The sequence below is a fragment of the Dipodomys spectabilis genome, unplaced genomic scaffold (assembly GCF_019054845.1).
Source record: "Dipodomys spectabilis isolate Male_0828 unplaced genomic scaffold, ASM1905484v1 ptg000001l, whole genome shotgun sequence".
Taxonomy (NCBI): Eukaryota; Metazoa; Chordata; class Mammalia; order Rodentia; family Heteromyidae; genus Dipodomys; species Dipodomys spectabilis.
The window spans coordinates 21,132,880-21,151,212 of NW_024870678.1; the positions used below are offsets into that span (position 1 = coordinate 21,132,880).

The window sequence follows — 18,333 nt, forward strand, 5'->3', positions numbered from 1 at the left end:
ATTTTTTGGTAATGGCACTGGGGCTTGAACTTAAGAGATTTGGACTTAAAAACAGGCATTTTACCAGTTGAGCTACATTCCCAAGGCCTTTTTGCTCTAGGTATTTTTTTTAGATAGTATTTTATTTTATTTATTTATTTAATTTTTTGGGTCCGGTCGTGGGGCCTGAACTCTGGGCCTAGGCACTGTCCCTCAGCTCTTCAGCTCAAGGCTAGCGCTCTACCACTTGAGCCACAGCACTACTTCTGGCTTTTTTTTTCCTTTTTGCTTATGTGGGAATCGAACCCAGGGCCTCATGCATGCAAGGCAAGCGCTCTACCACTGAGCCACCTTTCCAGCCCTAACAAAACTTTTGTTTAGTCACCAACCTGTCACTAACCCTCCCTACCTGCCTTCTTTCCTTTTTCTTTTTTCCAGTTCTGGGGACTGAATACAGGGCCTCACATAAACTAAGAAAGCTCTCAACCACTTGAGGTCAGCCCTTTTGTTTGCATTCCAGTTCAGAGATAGTGCTGATAACTTGCCCAGTCTAACCCCTCAATGGTGATCTTCAAGATTACCTGGAATTACAGATATGTGCTGCCATGCTTAACATGCCAAAATGTTTCCACAAAGTGATATCTTCAAAGGCCAATGCTCTATCAGATTATTTCAAAATGCTCCCATTTCTACATATATTTCATTGCTAACTAGTACAATCTGCAGACTGGCTTTGGTCTGTGTATTGGATCTTTCTTGGGGGAGGGTAGGGGAAGGAAGTCCTGGGGCTTGGACTCAAGGCCTGGGCACTATCTTTGAGCTTCTTTTGTTCCAAGGCTAGCAATCTACCACTTGAGCCACAGCCACTTCAGGCTTTTTTCTGAGTTTATTAGAGATAAGAGTCCCAAGGACTTTCTTTCCCCAGGGCTGGCTTCAAACCAAGATCCTCAAATCCCAGCCTCCTGAGCAGCTAGGATTACAGGTGTGAACCACAGCTTCCCGGTTTGTACAGTGTATTTTTAATAACCAATCTCAGCAATGAAGTTTGACATTTTTCCAGCCTAGGAAGAATGAATCCTCATCCTCCTCACCACCTTGAGTAACCTAGGTCTACTTTTCCCGGGACCAATTTTTGTATTAACGGAGTTAAGTTCAGAACATATACTTCATATTCTGACTGACACTATGTTCTAACCTACAGAACCATATTCTAAACAATGCATTCTTGAATAACAAGACTCATTATAAAGAGCAGTGACTTTTTAATCTCATTGCCTCTCATTGTGAATTTGATTAGAGAAACTGTGTGATAGCATATATGCATTCAATAAATCTATTATTAATGAGGCATGGTGTTTGCACAGAAACCATATCCAATTCCGGAATGAGGAAAATTGTTCACTGACTCATGACCAAAGTCCAGAGTTACTGACATGCTAGATTCCAGGTAACTTGCCAGCCTGGAAGAAGAGGGTGTCTTAGTCACCTGTTGTAAATTTGACTTTTCACCAGTGGCAGTAGCCCCAGGTACAGGAACTTTCTCCGGCCAATTTCCTTGGTTTGTCAGATCTTGTTAATTTTCCACTTTCTCTAGCATTGGAAGAAAACTTAAACCCCTTTAGTCTGAAAAAAAAAATGCATGGTCCCCCAGGCTTTAGTTTTACTCCAAATTTTATCTTGTAATTCTTTTCTGTGTTCCTGATGTCCTATTCAGCCTCGTTCAGCAACACAGCAAGCTCCGAACATACCTTCCTCTCAGACCCACAACTCGAAAATGTGACCGCACAGGTATTACTTTATAACCCTGATTCCTGTTCTGAGTTATATGTGGTATAGGGTACACTGACTTGATATTCCTCACAAATAAATTAGTATGGAAATTGAAACAAATGCCACGTTCCACAGAGGTTCCAAAGACATTTATTTTTCTCTTAACATTCAGCGAGAAGCGAAAGCTCAAGAAGCATTCTTGGAGAACTGGTAAATATCAGATATTCAAGTGGATACATACTCCCAGATCCTCAGAATTAATTCGTCCATGTCTTCTCTTTCTAAAGGACAGCGGCATTTTCCGTTTTCATCATCCCGCACACCAATCAGAAGCCAGACCCCCACCCCCACCCCCACCCCCACCCCCACCCCCCGAAGCTGCCTCGTGCCTGGCTTTTTAATAATTAAATCGGAGTTCCCTCAACCAGGGCCGCAGGGTTTTGACTGCAGCCGAACTCGAGAGCTCCAGCCTGGGGTTCCCGGACACCCCACGCGGGCGTGGCGTCCCCCACCGCGGGGGCCGTTATGAGAGTCCAGTCCCGTGGGCAGCCCCGCAGACCACCCCGAGGTCGCACTCGAGCACCAGCTCGGCGGTTCAAACTGGCGAGTGTGCACCCCAGGACCCCCCGATCACCCGAGCCGCGGACAGTACCAGCCCTTCGCTGCCCCGCGTCCACGTGAGCGTCCTCCCACCCCGCCGGCCACAGCGGCCGCGCCCCACTCCCGGGCCCGGCGCTTCCCCCCGACCCCGCCCGACCCCTGGGGCCCAGCGCCCCCCGCCCTATCCCAGGCCCACCCATCCTCCTCGGGCTGGAGCCGGAGCCTCGGACTCGCTGGTGCCCGGGCCCGCAAACCCCAGCGGCGTCCGCCGTACCCGAGGGACCCGCGACGGACGCGCGCGGCCCCGGCCCGGCCCGGCCCGCTGTCTCCACCGCCGCGACTGCAGGTTCCGAGCGAGCCCCTTACCGCGACGTCGTAAAGGATCGCGCGGCTGGGCGCGGAAGCCGAGCAGGGCTTGTCCTCGGGAACAGGCCAGCGGTGTGGCGTGAGGGCTGTTACCACGGAGGTGGGGGCGGGGTTCTGACTAAGAAGGTCTGGTGTGTGGTGTACCGTAGGCCAGAGACCCTGCTTAGAAACCAGCAAAGACCACCCCGGGGAGACCCAGTTCCCCAAGCCCTTCCCGAGCGGGTCTCCTGCCCCGCGCTCCTTTGTCACGCCGCCAGCCCCAGCGGGAGGACTGGGGCGCGGGCGGGGCTCGGCCCCCGGACCGGAAGGAGGAAGCGGGCGGGAAGCGAGGGGCGGGAGGCGAGGGCGGGGGCGGGGCGAGAGTGACGGGAGCAGTGAGAGCCGGAAGTGATTGGCTAGCGCGGAGCCCCGGAGAGGCCTGTCCGGCGGCGCTCTAGCCCCGCGCGCGCCGTCTCGATGCTCCTCCGCGTCTCGTCTATTTATTGTCGCGGGGAAGCGGCGGCGGCTCTGTACCCGGAACAACAAAGCCCGAAAGACGGGAGCCCGAGCCTCGGGGGGAGGGGAGGGGGCTCCTAGCAACGGGCCGGGGCGGGAGTTCCATGGAGACTGGGGAGCGCGCCCGCCTCATCTTCATCCTCGTCCTCCAGCTTCTCCTTCGCATCCGACGCCACCGGCAGCAGCGCTGCCGCCGCGTCCTCTGCGGCCGCCCCATCTTCCCACGGTAACCCCGTCGGCGACGCCGGGCGGGGGAGGCGGGCCTCGGCGGCCCGGGTGCGGGCCGCGGGGCGTCCGGGCGCGCGGCGGGCGTGCGGGCGCCCGGGCCGGCCCGGGCGGGCGGGGGCGGGGGGCTGCGGGGCGGGCGGGGACGGGGAGCACGGGCGGGCGGCCCGGCGGAGCCTGTACTTCCGAGGGGGACCCGGGGTGATAGCGGGGCACCGCGCGGATAACGGGGTGGGGGTGGGGCGCACCGCCGGGAGCGGTGCCCAGCAGGGTGCCGGCTAAGCCGCGCTGGGCTGGACCGGGAGGGGAGATCCCCCCGTGCCTCCCGAACCCTCACCCCGAGGAATCGGGGCGTGCGGTGATGCCGGGGTCCCACGGTCCCCGGCCCGAAAGACTGACTCCCGAATAGCGGCTTGGTCGGTCGGGCTCCCGCTTCTGGCAGTGCCGGTGGAAACGGTCTATTAAAATAATCAGCGGCTCACGCCCGTAATCCCAGCTCCTCGGGAAGGCTGAGATCTGAGGATCGCGGCGCGAAGCCAGCCCGGGCCGCAGAGTCCGTGAGACTCTGACCTCCAGTTAACCACCCAAATGCCAGAAGTGGAGCTGTGGCCCAAGGGGCAGAGCACCGGCCCTGAGTGCCAAAAGCTCAGGGACAGTCAGTGCTCAGGCCCCGATTCCAAGCTCTACGACCGGCTCGCACACACATAGCCACACATCTTTATCATTACTGACCAGAATTAGGCTTTGACAAGGAACGGATCTGGAATTGAGGAAGAGAAAATGAATTATGGATAAGGGTGAGCAAGGATTCGAGTAGTGATAATCGCTTAATGATAGCCAGTAACAGTCCCCCGAAAGGATAATAATGAATGATGGTTTGTGAGTATGTATTAAGAAGCTCTCCTTCTGCCAAGATGTGCATCTGCTGGCTTTGTCAGTGTGTGCTTTGCAATAAGACTCAAACTGCAGCAATGTACATCTGGAAGCTCTCTGCATCTGTCACCTGCAGTTCCAAAGCGACACTGGCAGTAACTGGTATGAGCTTGTATACTTAGGGTTAAAAACAGTGCCTTCAAATTGTGTCTGCAGAAAAGAAATTAAGCTTGTTGTGGAGTGTTTGTGTGTGTGTTGTGTGTGTACATATGTAGAAGCAATGACAGATTCCCTGGTGAAATTAAAAAGGAGAAACACAAGGAGAGGACCATAATTTGTAGTCTCTTTCAAAATTTAGGAAAATGGCATTTTATTCAAATCAAGAAGTGACAGCATTGTCTGGTTGAAAACTCAGAGTTTGGCCTGTTCAGTTTGCCACAGTTTGTTCTTTAGCCTCCATGACAAACGACTTGATGGATTTTGAGTTCCTAAAACCATTTTAGGTCAGTAAGCGAGTTTTTTTCTGTGGCACACTGGAAAGGTCACATACCCATTCAATAGTAATAACATTTTTGTGGTCATTGGGAACAAAGCTCTTAATATAAAGTTGAAGATTAATTAATGTTGAAAATTAAATTGATAATCAGGCAATTATGTCAACTACAGATTCCATTTGTACTTTTATTAAGCCTGCATTTCTTAGGCAAAACTGTGTCATGTTTGGTCCTGGTCCCCTCTTTTCTTAGTCAATGCTCAAACAGTAGGAGGAACTGTAACGATTTAGGAAAATATGCTCTCCTGAAAGAGGACTAGTCAGTTTTTTAGTCATGCGTTTTCATTTGAATCTGGAATTCAGGTCCATTGTCTGTAATTGAAGTAATTTCAGATATGTGCAAAGAGTTCGACAATTTAACCGAGATTGGAAGTGTAAATATTAGGAGACTTCAATTTTAAAACTGACCAAAAAAAAAAAAAAGCCCAGTATTATGATCTTTGGGATGATGAATGGAAAGCTTTTCTTAATCCTTTCCTGTGGCTGTGTGTGAAGGATATTCTGGGAGGACCTCACCTAAGGCTATGGATACTGAGTCCTGGGAGTCATCTTAGAGTGTAGATGAGATTTAATGAAGTTCCTCCACCTCAGGGCTGTGATCAGGCTCACTTTGGTGGAATGTTATTTGCTGAGGCTTCTGTGCCTCTGGGGTCAAGTCCTAGCTTCTTTTATTAACAATCCAATTTCTGTTTTCTTTGGTCTCTGCCCAGCACCTAGCATGTGATAATGTCCTAGTTCCTTGCCTTACTCAGTCATCTTCCAATCAAAAGAAAATCATTTTGTTACTGGTATTTTTTTTCTGTTTCTTGAGGACATTTTAGTATATGTTCTAACAGTTGTAAGTACATGAAATAAGAGCTTCATGTTGGAACTCAAAATATAGTGTTGAAACAAAAAATGTGAAAATCATTGGCCTTTTCAGAAGTCTAGGTGGTGATACTGAAGTTGTAGGCATAGTCCCTTTTTTAAAAGTAAAAGGCTCTTCAGGAGCCTGCTGTATGTCTTAAATTGTACCTTAGATTTTCATAGTACTCTGTAAACATATGTCTTTCTGATTATTTTGTATGTATTTTGCAAAAATTACATTTGCCAAATTTGCTAGCACTACCATTGTGATTTCTACATGATTTTCTTCATGCGGACATTGTTACATCGAAACTGTTGAGTGGCTCCAAATACATAGTATGTATAGAAATTTCTATAAACAAACATGAAAAATACTGCAGAATTTGTTTTTATCATAGGTGTGGCTGATATTTAAAAGTTAGCAAAGATTATAATGTGGTAGAGAAGGTGTGAGCATTATTTTTAGATAAAGGAGGGTGAGTGATTTCCTTCGGTTGCATCATAGACCATGTGATGAAATTATTGCTATGAAAAATAAAATTGTAATTGGTTTTAGAATAATTGATAGTGGAACGTTTCCACAGTGTCTCCAAATCAAAATTTGTAGGACCTGAAACTTTGTAGTTATATTGTGACATCTGAACTAAGAAAGATTTTCTGAAATGTTATAGTGCCTTTATATGCCTGCTGCCACTCAAGTGTGCAAAGCTGGATAAAAGGCATGCCCTTCGTGCAGTGTACATGGCAAAGAAACGACAGATATGGTAACAGAACATGGCAGGCATGAATTTGAATTTTAGGTAGTTTTTTACATACCACTAGGAATATAGGTGCCATCCTGCCTGGTAGATGGGAAGTTTCCTGAGGGTTAGAACCATCTCGTCATCATTGTGCTGTATGTTCATATTCTGTATGTGTGTCTTTGGAAGAGTAATGCATTTCTGATGGAGCTATGTGTTTATTTTTATTCCACTTCAGTGACTGACCCAGTAGATGAGGAACCACTCCCACCCCTCCCAATGCTAGGGCTCAAACCCAGAGGCTAATCTTTTGAAAGTGAGTTATTGTTGCCTAAAATTTTTTGTCCTGGCTGCAAAGATGCAAGAATTTCACAGATTTATTTTAACCAGATGAAACAGCAAAAGAAAATGATGAAATGCTACCCCTTGAGTGGATATTGGGTTCGCTCTTGTTACATGACTACCATTTTCAGAGATTTCAAAAGGGTGAGTCTACAGATCTGAGTTCCTTGATGGCTGCATAGACCAACTTGGTTTTTAGGATACAATCATTTGTGTAGAAGAGAGATGGAATATGTGTAGTTGTGAAAAGGGTCACATTGGAAATTCTGCTCATTAGTCTTATGAGTAAATAAGAGATAAAAGCTTTGAAATTTGGCTTAAATGACTGATTTTGTGCTAGGAAGCATGTTAAATGCTAGTGTTTAATAGCACATTAATACATACTGACCATCACAGTGAAGTGATTTCTGGGGAAATTCTGGTGTTCATTCAGATGGGAATCAATAATGAAACTTTAACAGATCATCAAAAAATGCAGCACAAAAGTTTGGCTGTTACTTTCACTGTGTCACAGTATTTATTCATTCTATATTTGGACTGGATCTAGTAGTGCATGCCTATAATCCCAGCTATTTGGGAGGTGGAAACAAGAGTTGCTGGTTGGGAAATCAAAGGAGGCAAAATTGCCAAGACTCAAAAAATAAGCCTGTAATCCCAGCTACTATGCAAGTAGAGGTAGGACTAGGTCACAGTTCCAGGCCCACCCAAGCAATGTTAGTACAAGACCCTATCTGAGAAAAAAACAAAAAGCAAAAAGGATTCAGGGTGTGGATCAAGTGGTAGAGCTCTTGGCTAGTCAGTACAAGGCTCAATCCCTAGTTCAATCCCTGGTCGGACAAAAAAAGAAAGGTCGTACGTTACAGAGTTTTCGCAGGACATGTGAGGAAGGCTGCTAGCGTTGATTTGTCCTGAACACAATAAATATGTATATATAGACACTGGTGTGTTTTGGTTTAACTTAAGACATCTTGAAAGAAATAGTACAATTTCTTCCATTAATTAAAGTGTTCAAAGAATCATGTGTTAAACTTTTTCCTCCTGATAAATTACAAGTTTTGGTTTTGTTGTTTTTCTGTCAGTTCTAGGGTTTGAACTCGGATTCCTGCTTTTGCTATGCAGGTGCTCACATGGTAATGAGCCATACCTTATTCACTTTTTGTGGAGGATCTTGAGTTTTTTTGCTGGGGCTAGCCCCAAACCACAATTCTCCTACTATGATCTCCAACTAGCTTAGCTACCTCCCTACCTACCTTTGGGCTCCCAAGTGGCTGTATTAAAGGCACATGCATCAGAAGGCCCAGCTTATTGTTGAGATGGGGTCTTGCTAACTTTTTGCCTGAGCTGGTCCCTGAAACTCTCCCGAGTCTTCACCTCCTGAGTAGCTGGGATTACAGGCATGCCCACCCTAACTGCAAGCTTATTATCAGTCAACAGTTTTGATCAATTGTAATTTTCTAGGGATTAGGATTTATACAACATTTGATAGTGTGGGCTGTGGATATAAGCTCCCTATGTATGTCTTCCCCTGCCCCGCCCTGGCCAAGTCCTGGAACTTGAACTCAGGATCTGGGTACTGTCCCTGAGTCTCTCTGTGCTCCAGACTAGCACTCTACTACTTAGGCTACAGCGCTGCTTCTGGCTTTTTCTGAGTAGTTTATTGGAGGTAAGAGTCTCAGACTTTCCTGCCTGGGCTGGTTTTGAACTTGGCTTTGAACTGCACTGTGATCCTCAGATCTCATCCTCCTGAGTGGCTAGGATTACAGGCATGAGCCACCAGCATCTAGCCTGGATCTGTGGTCCTTGAACTCAGGGCCTGGGCATTGGACTTGAACTTCTTCAAGATTAGCACTATACCACTTGAGCCACAGCACCAATTCCAGCTTTTTCTACACATGTGGTACTGAGTAATAAAACCCAGGGCTTCATGCATTCGAGGCAAGCACTCTACCACTAAGCCACCTTCCCAGCCTGGATCTGCTTTTTATGAGTGGTATTTTATTAGTGCTATGGTCTTGGACATGTTTCTTTCATTGCCCCCCGCATCAGAATCCTCATCTGCAGTGTGGAGTTAATATTAGCTCTGCCTCATAGGGTTGCTCTGAGAATAAAGAAATATTATCAGGTGCTTCTAGCAGCAGTACCACGTAGTGCATTCACAGTGAGCCATTAGATCACGTGTGTGTTCCACCAAAGCATTGGAGCGTTTTCTTCTTTGATCACAGACTAGTGGACTCATCTCTGCTGTAAGCTTTGGGAGTGGATGTACTATTTTTTTTTTAGGTTTTTTGTTTTTTAATTGTCACAGTCATCTGGTTATCACTTAGGGCAGATGGGCTAAGTAAAGAGAGACATCTACGTTTCTGGGAAAAGAAAGCCAACAAAGCCTGGTCTGACACCAGGCTGCAGCTATTGAAATGCGATTTCCCTGTGGACTTGACTGATTGTTTAGCTGTATGATACTTCTGAATAAAAGGAATGGATCCCACTAGTTTCACTTAGCAGAATTAGTTTTTTTCTTTGGAAAACACTGCTTTTTTACTTTTATAGCCTTTAATTGATGGTAAACCTGAAAAGTTGTTAGCGTCAATGTCAAGCCTTCAACTTGAGTTTCCTTGGTCACTATAAATATTATAAGTAGTATAGCTTCCTTGTAATTTTAGAAGTTGCTGAAATTGCTGCTCTGCTCCAGTAATTCAGATGCTTTCAACTTTTATGATTGGTTAAAACCAAATACTGAGGCCACCTGATCAGGGAAATAATTTAATGATTATAGCTTTGTTTAGGCTATTATTGAGATGACTTTTTAAAGTTAAATCCCAGTGTTAGAGATAAGTTAGACATTTGAAACTACTAAAAAGTAACTGCCTCTGCTTAAACAAAATGTTTGCCCTTTTGTCTTTCCAGGTCTTACTTTTATTTTATAATAGAAAGTGTTATAAACTACAGAAGTTTTTATAAAATGCAGTTTAAAAGTTAAGCTTATTTTTTATTTGGGTTTAATAAACTTTTACACCTGAAGAAATAATATATTTGTATTCAGAGATCTGACTTTTGTTTTCCTTTTTAAAGAAGGTTAAATCTGATTGCAATTGGTTTAGTTTTGCAATTGGATTGGCCAAAATAGGTTCTGTAACGATGTAATATTTTGTTAACATTGTTCTAGACATTATAAATTCCATATATCAAACATACTGAGATGGAGAAGGTGACCATGACTATGCTCCCCCCAAAAATATTAAGATAGAGATTTATAGCTTTTAAAAAAATAGGCACTCTAAAGATAGTGTTGGGAAATTTTTAAGAAAGTAAGTCTCCAGGTGACAGAACTATTTCCTACAATAGAATTGGCCTGTTCTGAGACAAAGGTCTAATTCGTTAATGTTTCCCTAGTGTTCTCTGCACCATAACGCTTTTTCAGGGGCAGATGTTGCTGTCAGTCAGATATGAAGATAATAAAGCCAATGTGCAACCCTAAAGTGCAAATATGAAGATGATTAGTTGATTTATGGCTCTGGTCAACATTTGTGGAGCCTCTTATTGTGTGCATCTCAGCTAAGACTCACGGTGAACCGGAAGCTTTTATAGAATAAGAACCAACCCTTTTTATTTATTTACAAGGTACTTTTGGTGAACCATAGAGCCTTTGCCCTTGCATCTGCTTAGGCTGCATCTCATTATTTGGACACATGTGAAGCCTAGTGATGGGGTACTGAGCATCCCTCACTTGATCATGGATAACCACGTGCCAGCATCTTTGCTGGGTAGAGATGCACAGTCATGTTGAAAGCGAAGTCACCAACTTAGATGACCCTCAGTACACTTTGTGTGCTGAACAATTTTCCATTCTCTACCTTGGGGTACGTGAGAAAAAGGGATGGCACAGCAAATAAAAAGCTTTATGAATAATAATTCTATCAGCTCAACAGCATAATCTGCAGGTCATTAAAGCAGAGAAAACATTTTTTTTTCCTGTACTAGGAATTGAACTTAGGTTTGCACACGCTATTCAGTCTCTTTACCAGGTGAGCATTGTTTAGACAATAATCTTGAGCTTTTGCCTGGGCTGGCTTTTGACAGTGACCCCTCATACCTCTGCCTCCTGAATAGCTGGGATTTTAGCCATGTACCGTGATTCTCTACTTGCTTCTCAGATAACTCTTGATAACTTTGCCTGATTTGCTCTCAAACATGGTCTTTCCATTTCTGCCTCCCTGGCCAGTGATTTTAAAACTTCTAGTTCAGTATATAGTACAAAACTAGTTTGCTAGGCCACCTAATGATGTAACATTACTAATGTAGATATATATATATGTAATAAATAGTGATGTATATGATATATATTAGTATATATATGACAATGGTCTTACAAGTATTATAGAACTATACAAGCATTATGGAACTATCACCTGATAGTTTTGCTGTTTCTTTTCTATGTTTAGATATGATTAGTTGCACAAATACTCTCCATCAAGTTGCAGTTGCCTACAGTATTCAGTAAAGTAATGCATAGGTGTAGCCTTGGAGTTGGGGTAGACCTGAGTGTGTGCTATAGGCTGAACCATGTGAGTTTGAGGAAGTTCATGTTGTTTGTTGTTACACAATGACAGAAATTGTCTGTTGATACATTTCTCAGGCTATGTTCTTGTCAGAGAGGAACACCTGGCTATATTTCACTATGTGTAACTTAAGAATGTCTGCCTTTTATTTACTCTGTTGATGGTTTTAGTTTTTTGCCTTGTTAAAATTAGAAGAGTTTCAAATGCCTAAAACAATATTTTTTTCTTTGAAATGTGATTACATTATATACCCCAGGCTGGTCTCAAACTCACAATCTTCTTTTCCCAGCCTCCTGTGGTATTATAGACTTGTGATACCATGCCCAGCTTCGACGCCATATCCTTGTTTGTCTTGTGCTGCATTCTCACTCTCACTCTCACTTTATAAATAGAAGAGGAATACCTTTATGAGCTGATAATTAAAATGTCCTGAAAATGATTGGCTGGTGAGTCACTCTATGATAACCTGTTGTCTTGAATAGCCTTAAGATATGAATGAGTTAAAATTCTTGGGAGAAAGTAACTTTAAAGAATTCTTAACTGGAAGTGGTGCTGTGGCTCAAGTGGTAGAGCCCTAGCCTTGAGCCAAAAAGGACAGCACCTAGGCCTAGAGCTCACGCCCCACGCCCGACAGAAAGAAAAAAAAATCTTTAAAAATCTGAGCAGTACTAGGGTGTGAACTCAGGACCTGCTTCAATGCAAAACTCCTTGGATAAGTATTTAACTTGGGTACACATTTAGGATCCATGCCCGTTGATTTATTCTTTCCTGTGTGAGTCTTAATCTCTAAGATTTTTATCATCAGCTTAAAAACGTCTACTCTTCCCTCTTATCCAAAAGCCCCACCACCCTTTCTTTGATTTATTCTTAAAGAATTCATGTAATTGAACTACTTTTTAGTGAGTTTAGAACCAAATGTTAATTATGGAGCCAAGATCTAAAGACACACTTTAGCTAAGCAATTCTCTTGTGGAAGCTTGGTGCTTACAGGCTAAAAGGCAGTTTCAACACAGATTCATTTGCTGAGCCTTCTGTTGCAGTTCCCCTCTCCCAGTGTTTCATGTGACAGGCTTCTTAAGATTTCATTTTAACAGTCATTTCTCTTCAGGAGGGTGACACGTGAGGATCACAATTCAAAACCAACCCAGGCAGGAAAACCCATGAGACTCTAATCTCCAATAAACTACTCCAAAAAAGTCAGAAGTGGAGCTGTGGCTCAAGTGCTAGAGCACTAGCCGCCAGCAGAGGCAGCTTGGGGACAGCACCCAGGCCCTCAGTTCAAACCCCAGGACTGACACCAAAAAACAGGCATTACTCATTTCTAAAGTAGTTGAAATGTTTTCCCCACGTCCTTCCTCTTACATTTTTCTCATAACGTTATTTATTTCCTAAGCCATAGTCTTCTATTATTATTGGCCTATTAGCTATTTTTCCCACTGGAATATAATTGCTGTGAATGATCCTTGCCTGATGGTTTTGTTCTGAGCTATATTCCCAGTGTCTGCCCACAGGCCATTTGCCATTGAAAGCAGGGTGGTATAAAGTTGAGAATGTTAAGGTATATTACAAGTGGGAACTGAGGTTACAGGGGGAGATTAGAGATGAGAAGTGTACTGCATTTCAGGCTAAGCAAATGAGATTCAATTTTATCCATTTAAGAAAGCCCTGAGATGTTTTAGAAGTAGGAGTGTAGCAAAATTAGATAATTCTGGTAGCAGTGTGTAGATGGACTAGATCTTGGAAACTTCGAGCAGTGAAGAGTTTCATTCAGAGGCTATGACATGGAAGAGAACCTAAAATAAAACTGCTGCTTTAGGGCTGGGAAGATGGCTCAGTGGTAAAGTGCTTGCCTCTCATGCATGAGCCCCTGGGTTTGATTCCTCAGCACCACATAAGCAGAAAAAGCCAGAAGTGGCACTGTGGCTCAAGTGGTAGAGTGCTAGCCTTGAGCTGAAGAGCTGAGAGACAGTGCTCAGAGACAGTGAGTTCAGGCCCCACAACCGACCAAAACAAAACCCAAAAAAACCTACACCTGCTGCTTTGGATACAGAAAAGATAGATTTAATGGGCATTGGAGAAAAGTGATAGGTGAAGAATGATCCTGATATACTTTATGTAGGCAAGTGAATGTTGTATGGTGACACTGTTAATGAACATTAAGGGGAGTGGAGGTGTTTCTAAGAGGATAGTGGGTTTGGCTTAATAAATTATGCATAGTAGATAATGGGAATATAGAATCAGATCTGTAGTCAGGATTGCTCTAGAAGTCTGCCATAAGATCATGGAAAGCTCATTGAAGTCTGCAAAGCCTCTGAAGAACTAGGGTTTACAACAGTGGTTTAGAGTCTTTTCACATCAATTATTAAACCCATTGAGAACAGGAAGGAAACAATGGTGTCCTCAGGAACACATGTAGATTTATCTATATACAGTTTTTCAGGGGTTCTAGAACTATTGTTTTAACCTTTTCAGGGACTGAAGTAGACTTCAGCTAACAACTTCTGGGTTGCAGGGATAACCCAGGAAAGGTACTTCAGAAACCTGATTACAATGTAGGTAAGGATGGAGAATTTTGAGAGGCGTTCACAATGCTTTGTGCTCTGAGAGGAACAGTAGGCGGGAGTTTCAGCTGCACTGGCAGACAACTATCCATTCCGAACTGTTGGTACTGTGTAGAGGCAGAAGGCAAATTTTGTCATTTTAGAGCCTGAAGTGGGATTCAGGAAACAAGGCACAGTAAACACAGTGAAGAAATCTTGATGTTCTTTATGATAAAACAGTCCTAATAGAAGAAGGTAGCCCATTTTAGTAACTTACCGAATGGGAAATTCCATTGCTTTGGTTACCTGTGATGATGTTTCAGCCCAGTGCTTTTCATCTAGCTGTAGTATCATGTAAATGTTTTTAAAAGGCAAGGGCTACTAAGGTTAATTAAATCTCAATTTCTGTGCAAGTGAGCATCAGTATAATTTTTTCTTTTTGTTTTTTTTCCTTTAATTTTTTATTTCTTTTTGGCTTTCCCTTAGTGGTTTAGAACTAGAGTTCTTGCTATAGTTTGACTATGGTTGATCCCCACAAACAATACAGGCAGATAGATAGATAGATAGATAGATAGATAGATAGATAGATAGATAGATAGATAGATAGATAGATAGGATTTATTATATGGTATGTAGTAATGGTACTCAGAAGGTAAGTGGTACCTTTGAAATATGATTAAGTTTAGATAAAGTCATTAGTATAGAGCCTTCATAATTGAATCCTTGTGACTTTATAGAAGAGGGCTGGAGACTAGACACACAGACGTGTGCTGTCTTGGGCTCTGCCAACAAGAAGACCATCACCATCACTGAGCAGGTAGCTGCCAGCACCTTCCCTGTGAACTTCCAAAACTGTGAGCTAAACAACTCTTATTTATACTTAGCCTACATCAAATATTTTGTTATAGTAAATAAAAGTTGACGAATGCAGTTTCAAGATGAAATCTTTATCATTCATGTAGTATCTTCTTAGATATTTTGCGGTAAAGTTATCATCAGATCACTTACCTAATGGCAGTGCTAGTTTTAAATCAGTTTTCTTTAGTCTTTGTCATAGATCTTAATTTCCAATTAAAAAAAAATGGATGGCTTTCTGCTAGTCTAGCCAAGTTCTTCATATTTATCTTTTTTTCGTTGTTTTTTTTGTGGGGGTTCCGGTTGTGGGGCCTGAACTCTGGGCCTGGGCGCTGTCCCTCAGCTCTTCATTCAGCTCAAGGCTAGAGCTCTACCACTTGAGCCACAGTGCTACTCCCAGCTGTTTTCTTTTTGCTTATGTGGTGCTGAGGAATGGAACCCAGGGCCTCATGCATGCAAGGCAAGCGCTCTACCACTGAGCCATCTTCCCAGCCCTTGGTATTTATCTTTTTTGTGAGCAATACAACCCTCAGTTACTTAGGTCTGTTTTGAATAAAGTAAGAAATTCTTAATGGTGCTTCTTAGAGGAATATTCTGTAGGTCTTTTTGCTTTCAGCATGTTGTAATTTTTGTTCTTTTAACCAGAAAAACATTTTAACCAGAAAAATTTGAATTCTACACTATTTTCTTCAATAATTTTTTAGTCCCTTCTAAAGATGTCATTAATGAATACTATAGACATTAAGTGTTTTGTCTCTTCTCAGGCTGACATTTCATATGAAGTGGAGCCCTGTAAAGGCAGTAGAAAGCCAAGTAACCAGAGAAATGTAACCTATTGTATTTTCACCTTGCTGTGCTTTCTCTTCATCCTTTTTTTTTTTTTTTTTTTAAGAGAAGTGACATGTGGATTTGAAATTAAGGCTTTATACTTGCTTGCTTGGCTAGCACTTTGCCACTTGAGCCATGCCTCCAGTTCTGCTTTTTGCTGGTTATTTTGGAAACAGTAATGGAATTTTCTTCCTGGCCTGGCCTTGAACCTCAATCCACTGCATATTAACTTCTTGAATAGCTAGAAGTACAGATGTGAGGCGGCACTCCACTGATTAATTCTTGATGGTATCAGTGGTTCAGTTTGAATGCTGCACTCATATTCTTGAAATAAAAATTAAATACAGAGAAGTTTTATCTTATGATATGACAACTCTTGATACCAACTGGGAGCTAGAAGAGGATGTGTTTGGTCTTTCTAGCTGGTGACTATGCTTGGAAATAAAAAAAGGTTTAAAAAAAAGGGTTTGAAATGTGACTTAGCAGTAGAGTGCTTGCCTAGCATGCATGAAGTCCTGGGTTTGATTCTTCAGTCCCACAGAAACAGGAAAAGCCAGAAGTGGCGCTATAGCCTTGAGCACAGAGAGGCTCAGGGACAGTGCCCAGGCCCTGAGTTCAGGTCCCAGGATTAGCAGAAAAAAAAAAATTTAATAAAAAAGAAAAAATAACCTTAAACTTTTCATTAGCATTGGTTTAATAACTAAATTAGTCTTGTAAATTGGAGTCTCCTTTTCTAGTCTCCTTAAGACAGATATCAAACTTCTTGGTAAAGAGATAAATTTCTTAGTGTTGTAAATGACAGCCTATAGTAAATAGGGACACATATAAGACCTATTCAAGAAAACTGATACCTTATAATTGGAAATAAGCATCTTAAGTTTAATTTTCAGATTTAATGTTCAAAGCTGTTATTCTTATTTTCTGGCATATAAGGTACATACGTAGAAGTTAGCAAAACATCTATTTAGTAATATATAGTACTTGGTTAATCTTTCTCCATCTCTTTCTATTTTCCTCACCATCTTTCCCCCAGCTTTCTTCCCATTACCACTTCCCTCTAACAACTACCCATCAACATTTACTGTTCATTTTTCTTTGAAATAGTTTTGCTATTTGTTGGGATCTTTTTAAACTCATGGTTAGATTTAGAGGTTTTGTTTTTTTTTTGGGGGGGGGGGGTGGTCCGGTCCTGGAGCCTGAACTCTGGGCCTGGGCGCCCCTCAGCTCTTTAGCTCAAGGCTAGCGCTCTACCACTTGCTACAGCGCCACTTCCGGCTTTTTTCTTTTTGCTTATGTGGTGCTGAGGAATCGAACCCAGGGCCTCAGGCATGCAAGGCAAGCGCTCTACTACTGAGCCACCTTCCCAGCCCCTAGAGGGTTTTTTTTTTCTGTACTAATAGTATTTACCAAGTACATCAAAACCCTATTCTTTATTTTATTTTCCAATTTTTTTTTTTTTTTTTTTGGTCGGTCGTGGGGCTTGAACTCTGGGCCTGGGCACTGTCCCTCAGCTCTTCAGCTCAAGGCTAGCACTCTACCTCTTGAGCTACAGCGCCACTTCTGAACCCCTATTCTTTATTTTACCACTTGCTTTTAAACTTGAAAGGGAGATGATCTAGTTTTGTGTTTCAAAACCTGAAGAGTGCAATGAATCACTAGTAATCCTTTCCATTTTTGAACATTTTTTTTCCTTCATATAAGATGAAGAAAGGAGATAATAATAGTAATGATGAGAATAGCGAAATTTAAATGTTTACCATGTACACATGCTGTGCCAAGCACTTCATAGAAGCTTTTATTTCATTTTCACAACACTGTTAGCTGCTATATTTTATGGATGAGGAGTATGTAGGCACTAGAGGGTTTAGTAATATTCCCATGGTGGTATGGCTCCTAAATGGTAGGTTTGGATTTAGCCCAAGCAATTTGCTGAGCTCTTAAGTGTCTCTGTGTGTGTGTGTGTGTGTGTGTGTGTGTGTGTGTGTGTGTGTGTGTGTGTGTGTGTGTGTGTGTGTGTGTATAAACCTTGCCTTTTAATCTCAAGATAACAGCTTAGCTCTGTAGACATTTTATTGAATGTGTATAATGCTCTGGGAACTGTGAGAAGACTGGGGTACCAAAATAAATAAGGTTAGATCATAATTCTGAGGAGTTTATTATTTATGAGTAAACATACAAAGTGGAAATATTTCACTGTAGTGAAATTTCACAAATGTGGAATGTTGCTGTGATAGAAGTCAGATCAATAATATATAATGGTATTCAAAATATGAAACACGGATTTAGTCTTGGGTATCAGATTTCTTAGTTCCTTATTTTTTAAATTTTACCCATGATGATTAAAAAAAAAATTACTGTGGCTAGGTGCTGGTGTTTCACACCTGTAATCCTAGCTACTCAGGAGACTGAGATCTGAGGATTATGGTTCACAACCAGCCAAGACAGGCAAGTTCGTGAGACTCTTATCTCAAATTACCTACCAGAAAACTGGAAGTGGCACTGTAGCTCTCAAAATGGTAGAGCACTAGCCTTGAGCAAAAGAGCTCAAGTATAATGCCCAGGCTCTTGAGTTCAAGCCCCATGACAGACAAAAATAAGGTAATTAATACTGGGATTTAAATTCAGGACCTTATTACTCTTGTAAGCCAGCTACTTTTCACTACTGAACCTCACTGCCAACCCTGATCTTTGCTGGTAAATTTTATAGGGTTTTGATTCCTACCAGGTTGTATACCTAGCAGCAATCCACCCATATCCACAATGGG

The 18,333-nt window shown here is 42.7% G+C and overlaps 1 protein-coding gene across 4 annotated transcripts in view; it reads left to right on the forward strand.

The window, feature by feature from the left end:
* The first annotated feature begins 2,149 nt into the window (after positions 1 to 2,149).
* The window catches only part of Tbpl1 (TATA-box binding protein like 1), a 29,730-nt gene continuing 13,546 nt past the window's right edge, over positions 2,150 to 18,333 (forward strand). Inside the window, exon 1 of one of the 4 annotated variants that reach the window (XM_042682098.1) lies at positions 2,150 to 2,426. In XM_042682098.1, coding sequence (XP_042538032.1) covers positions 2,275 to 2,426 — 152 coding nt within the window. In that variant the 5' untranslated portion in view covers positions 2,150 to 2,274. Of the gene's footprint in view, positions 2,427 to 3,129; positions 3,437 to 18,333 lie in introns of those variants that run through there. The other 3 variants (XM_042682340.1, XM_042682178.1, XM_042682258.1) reach the window with 3 other exon arrangements.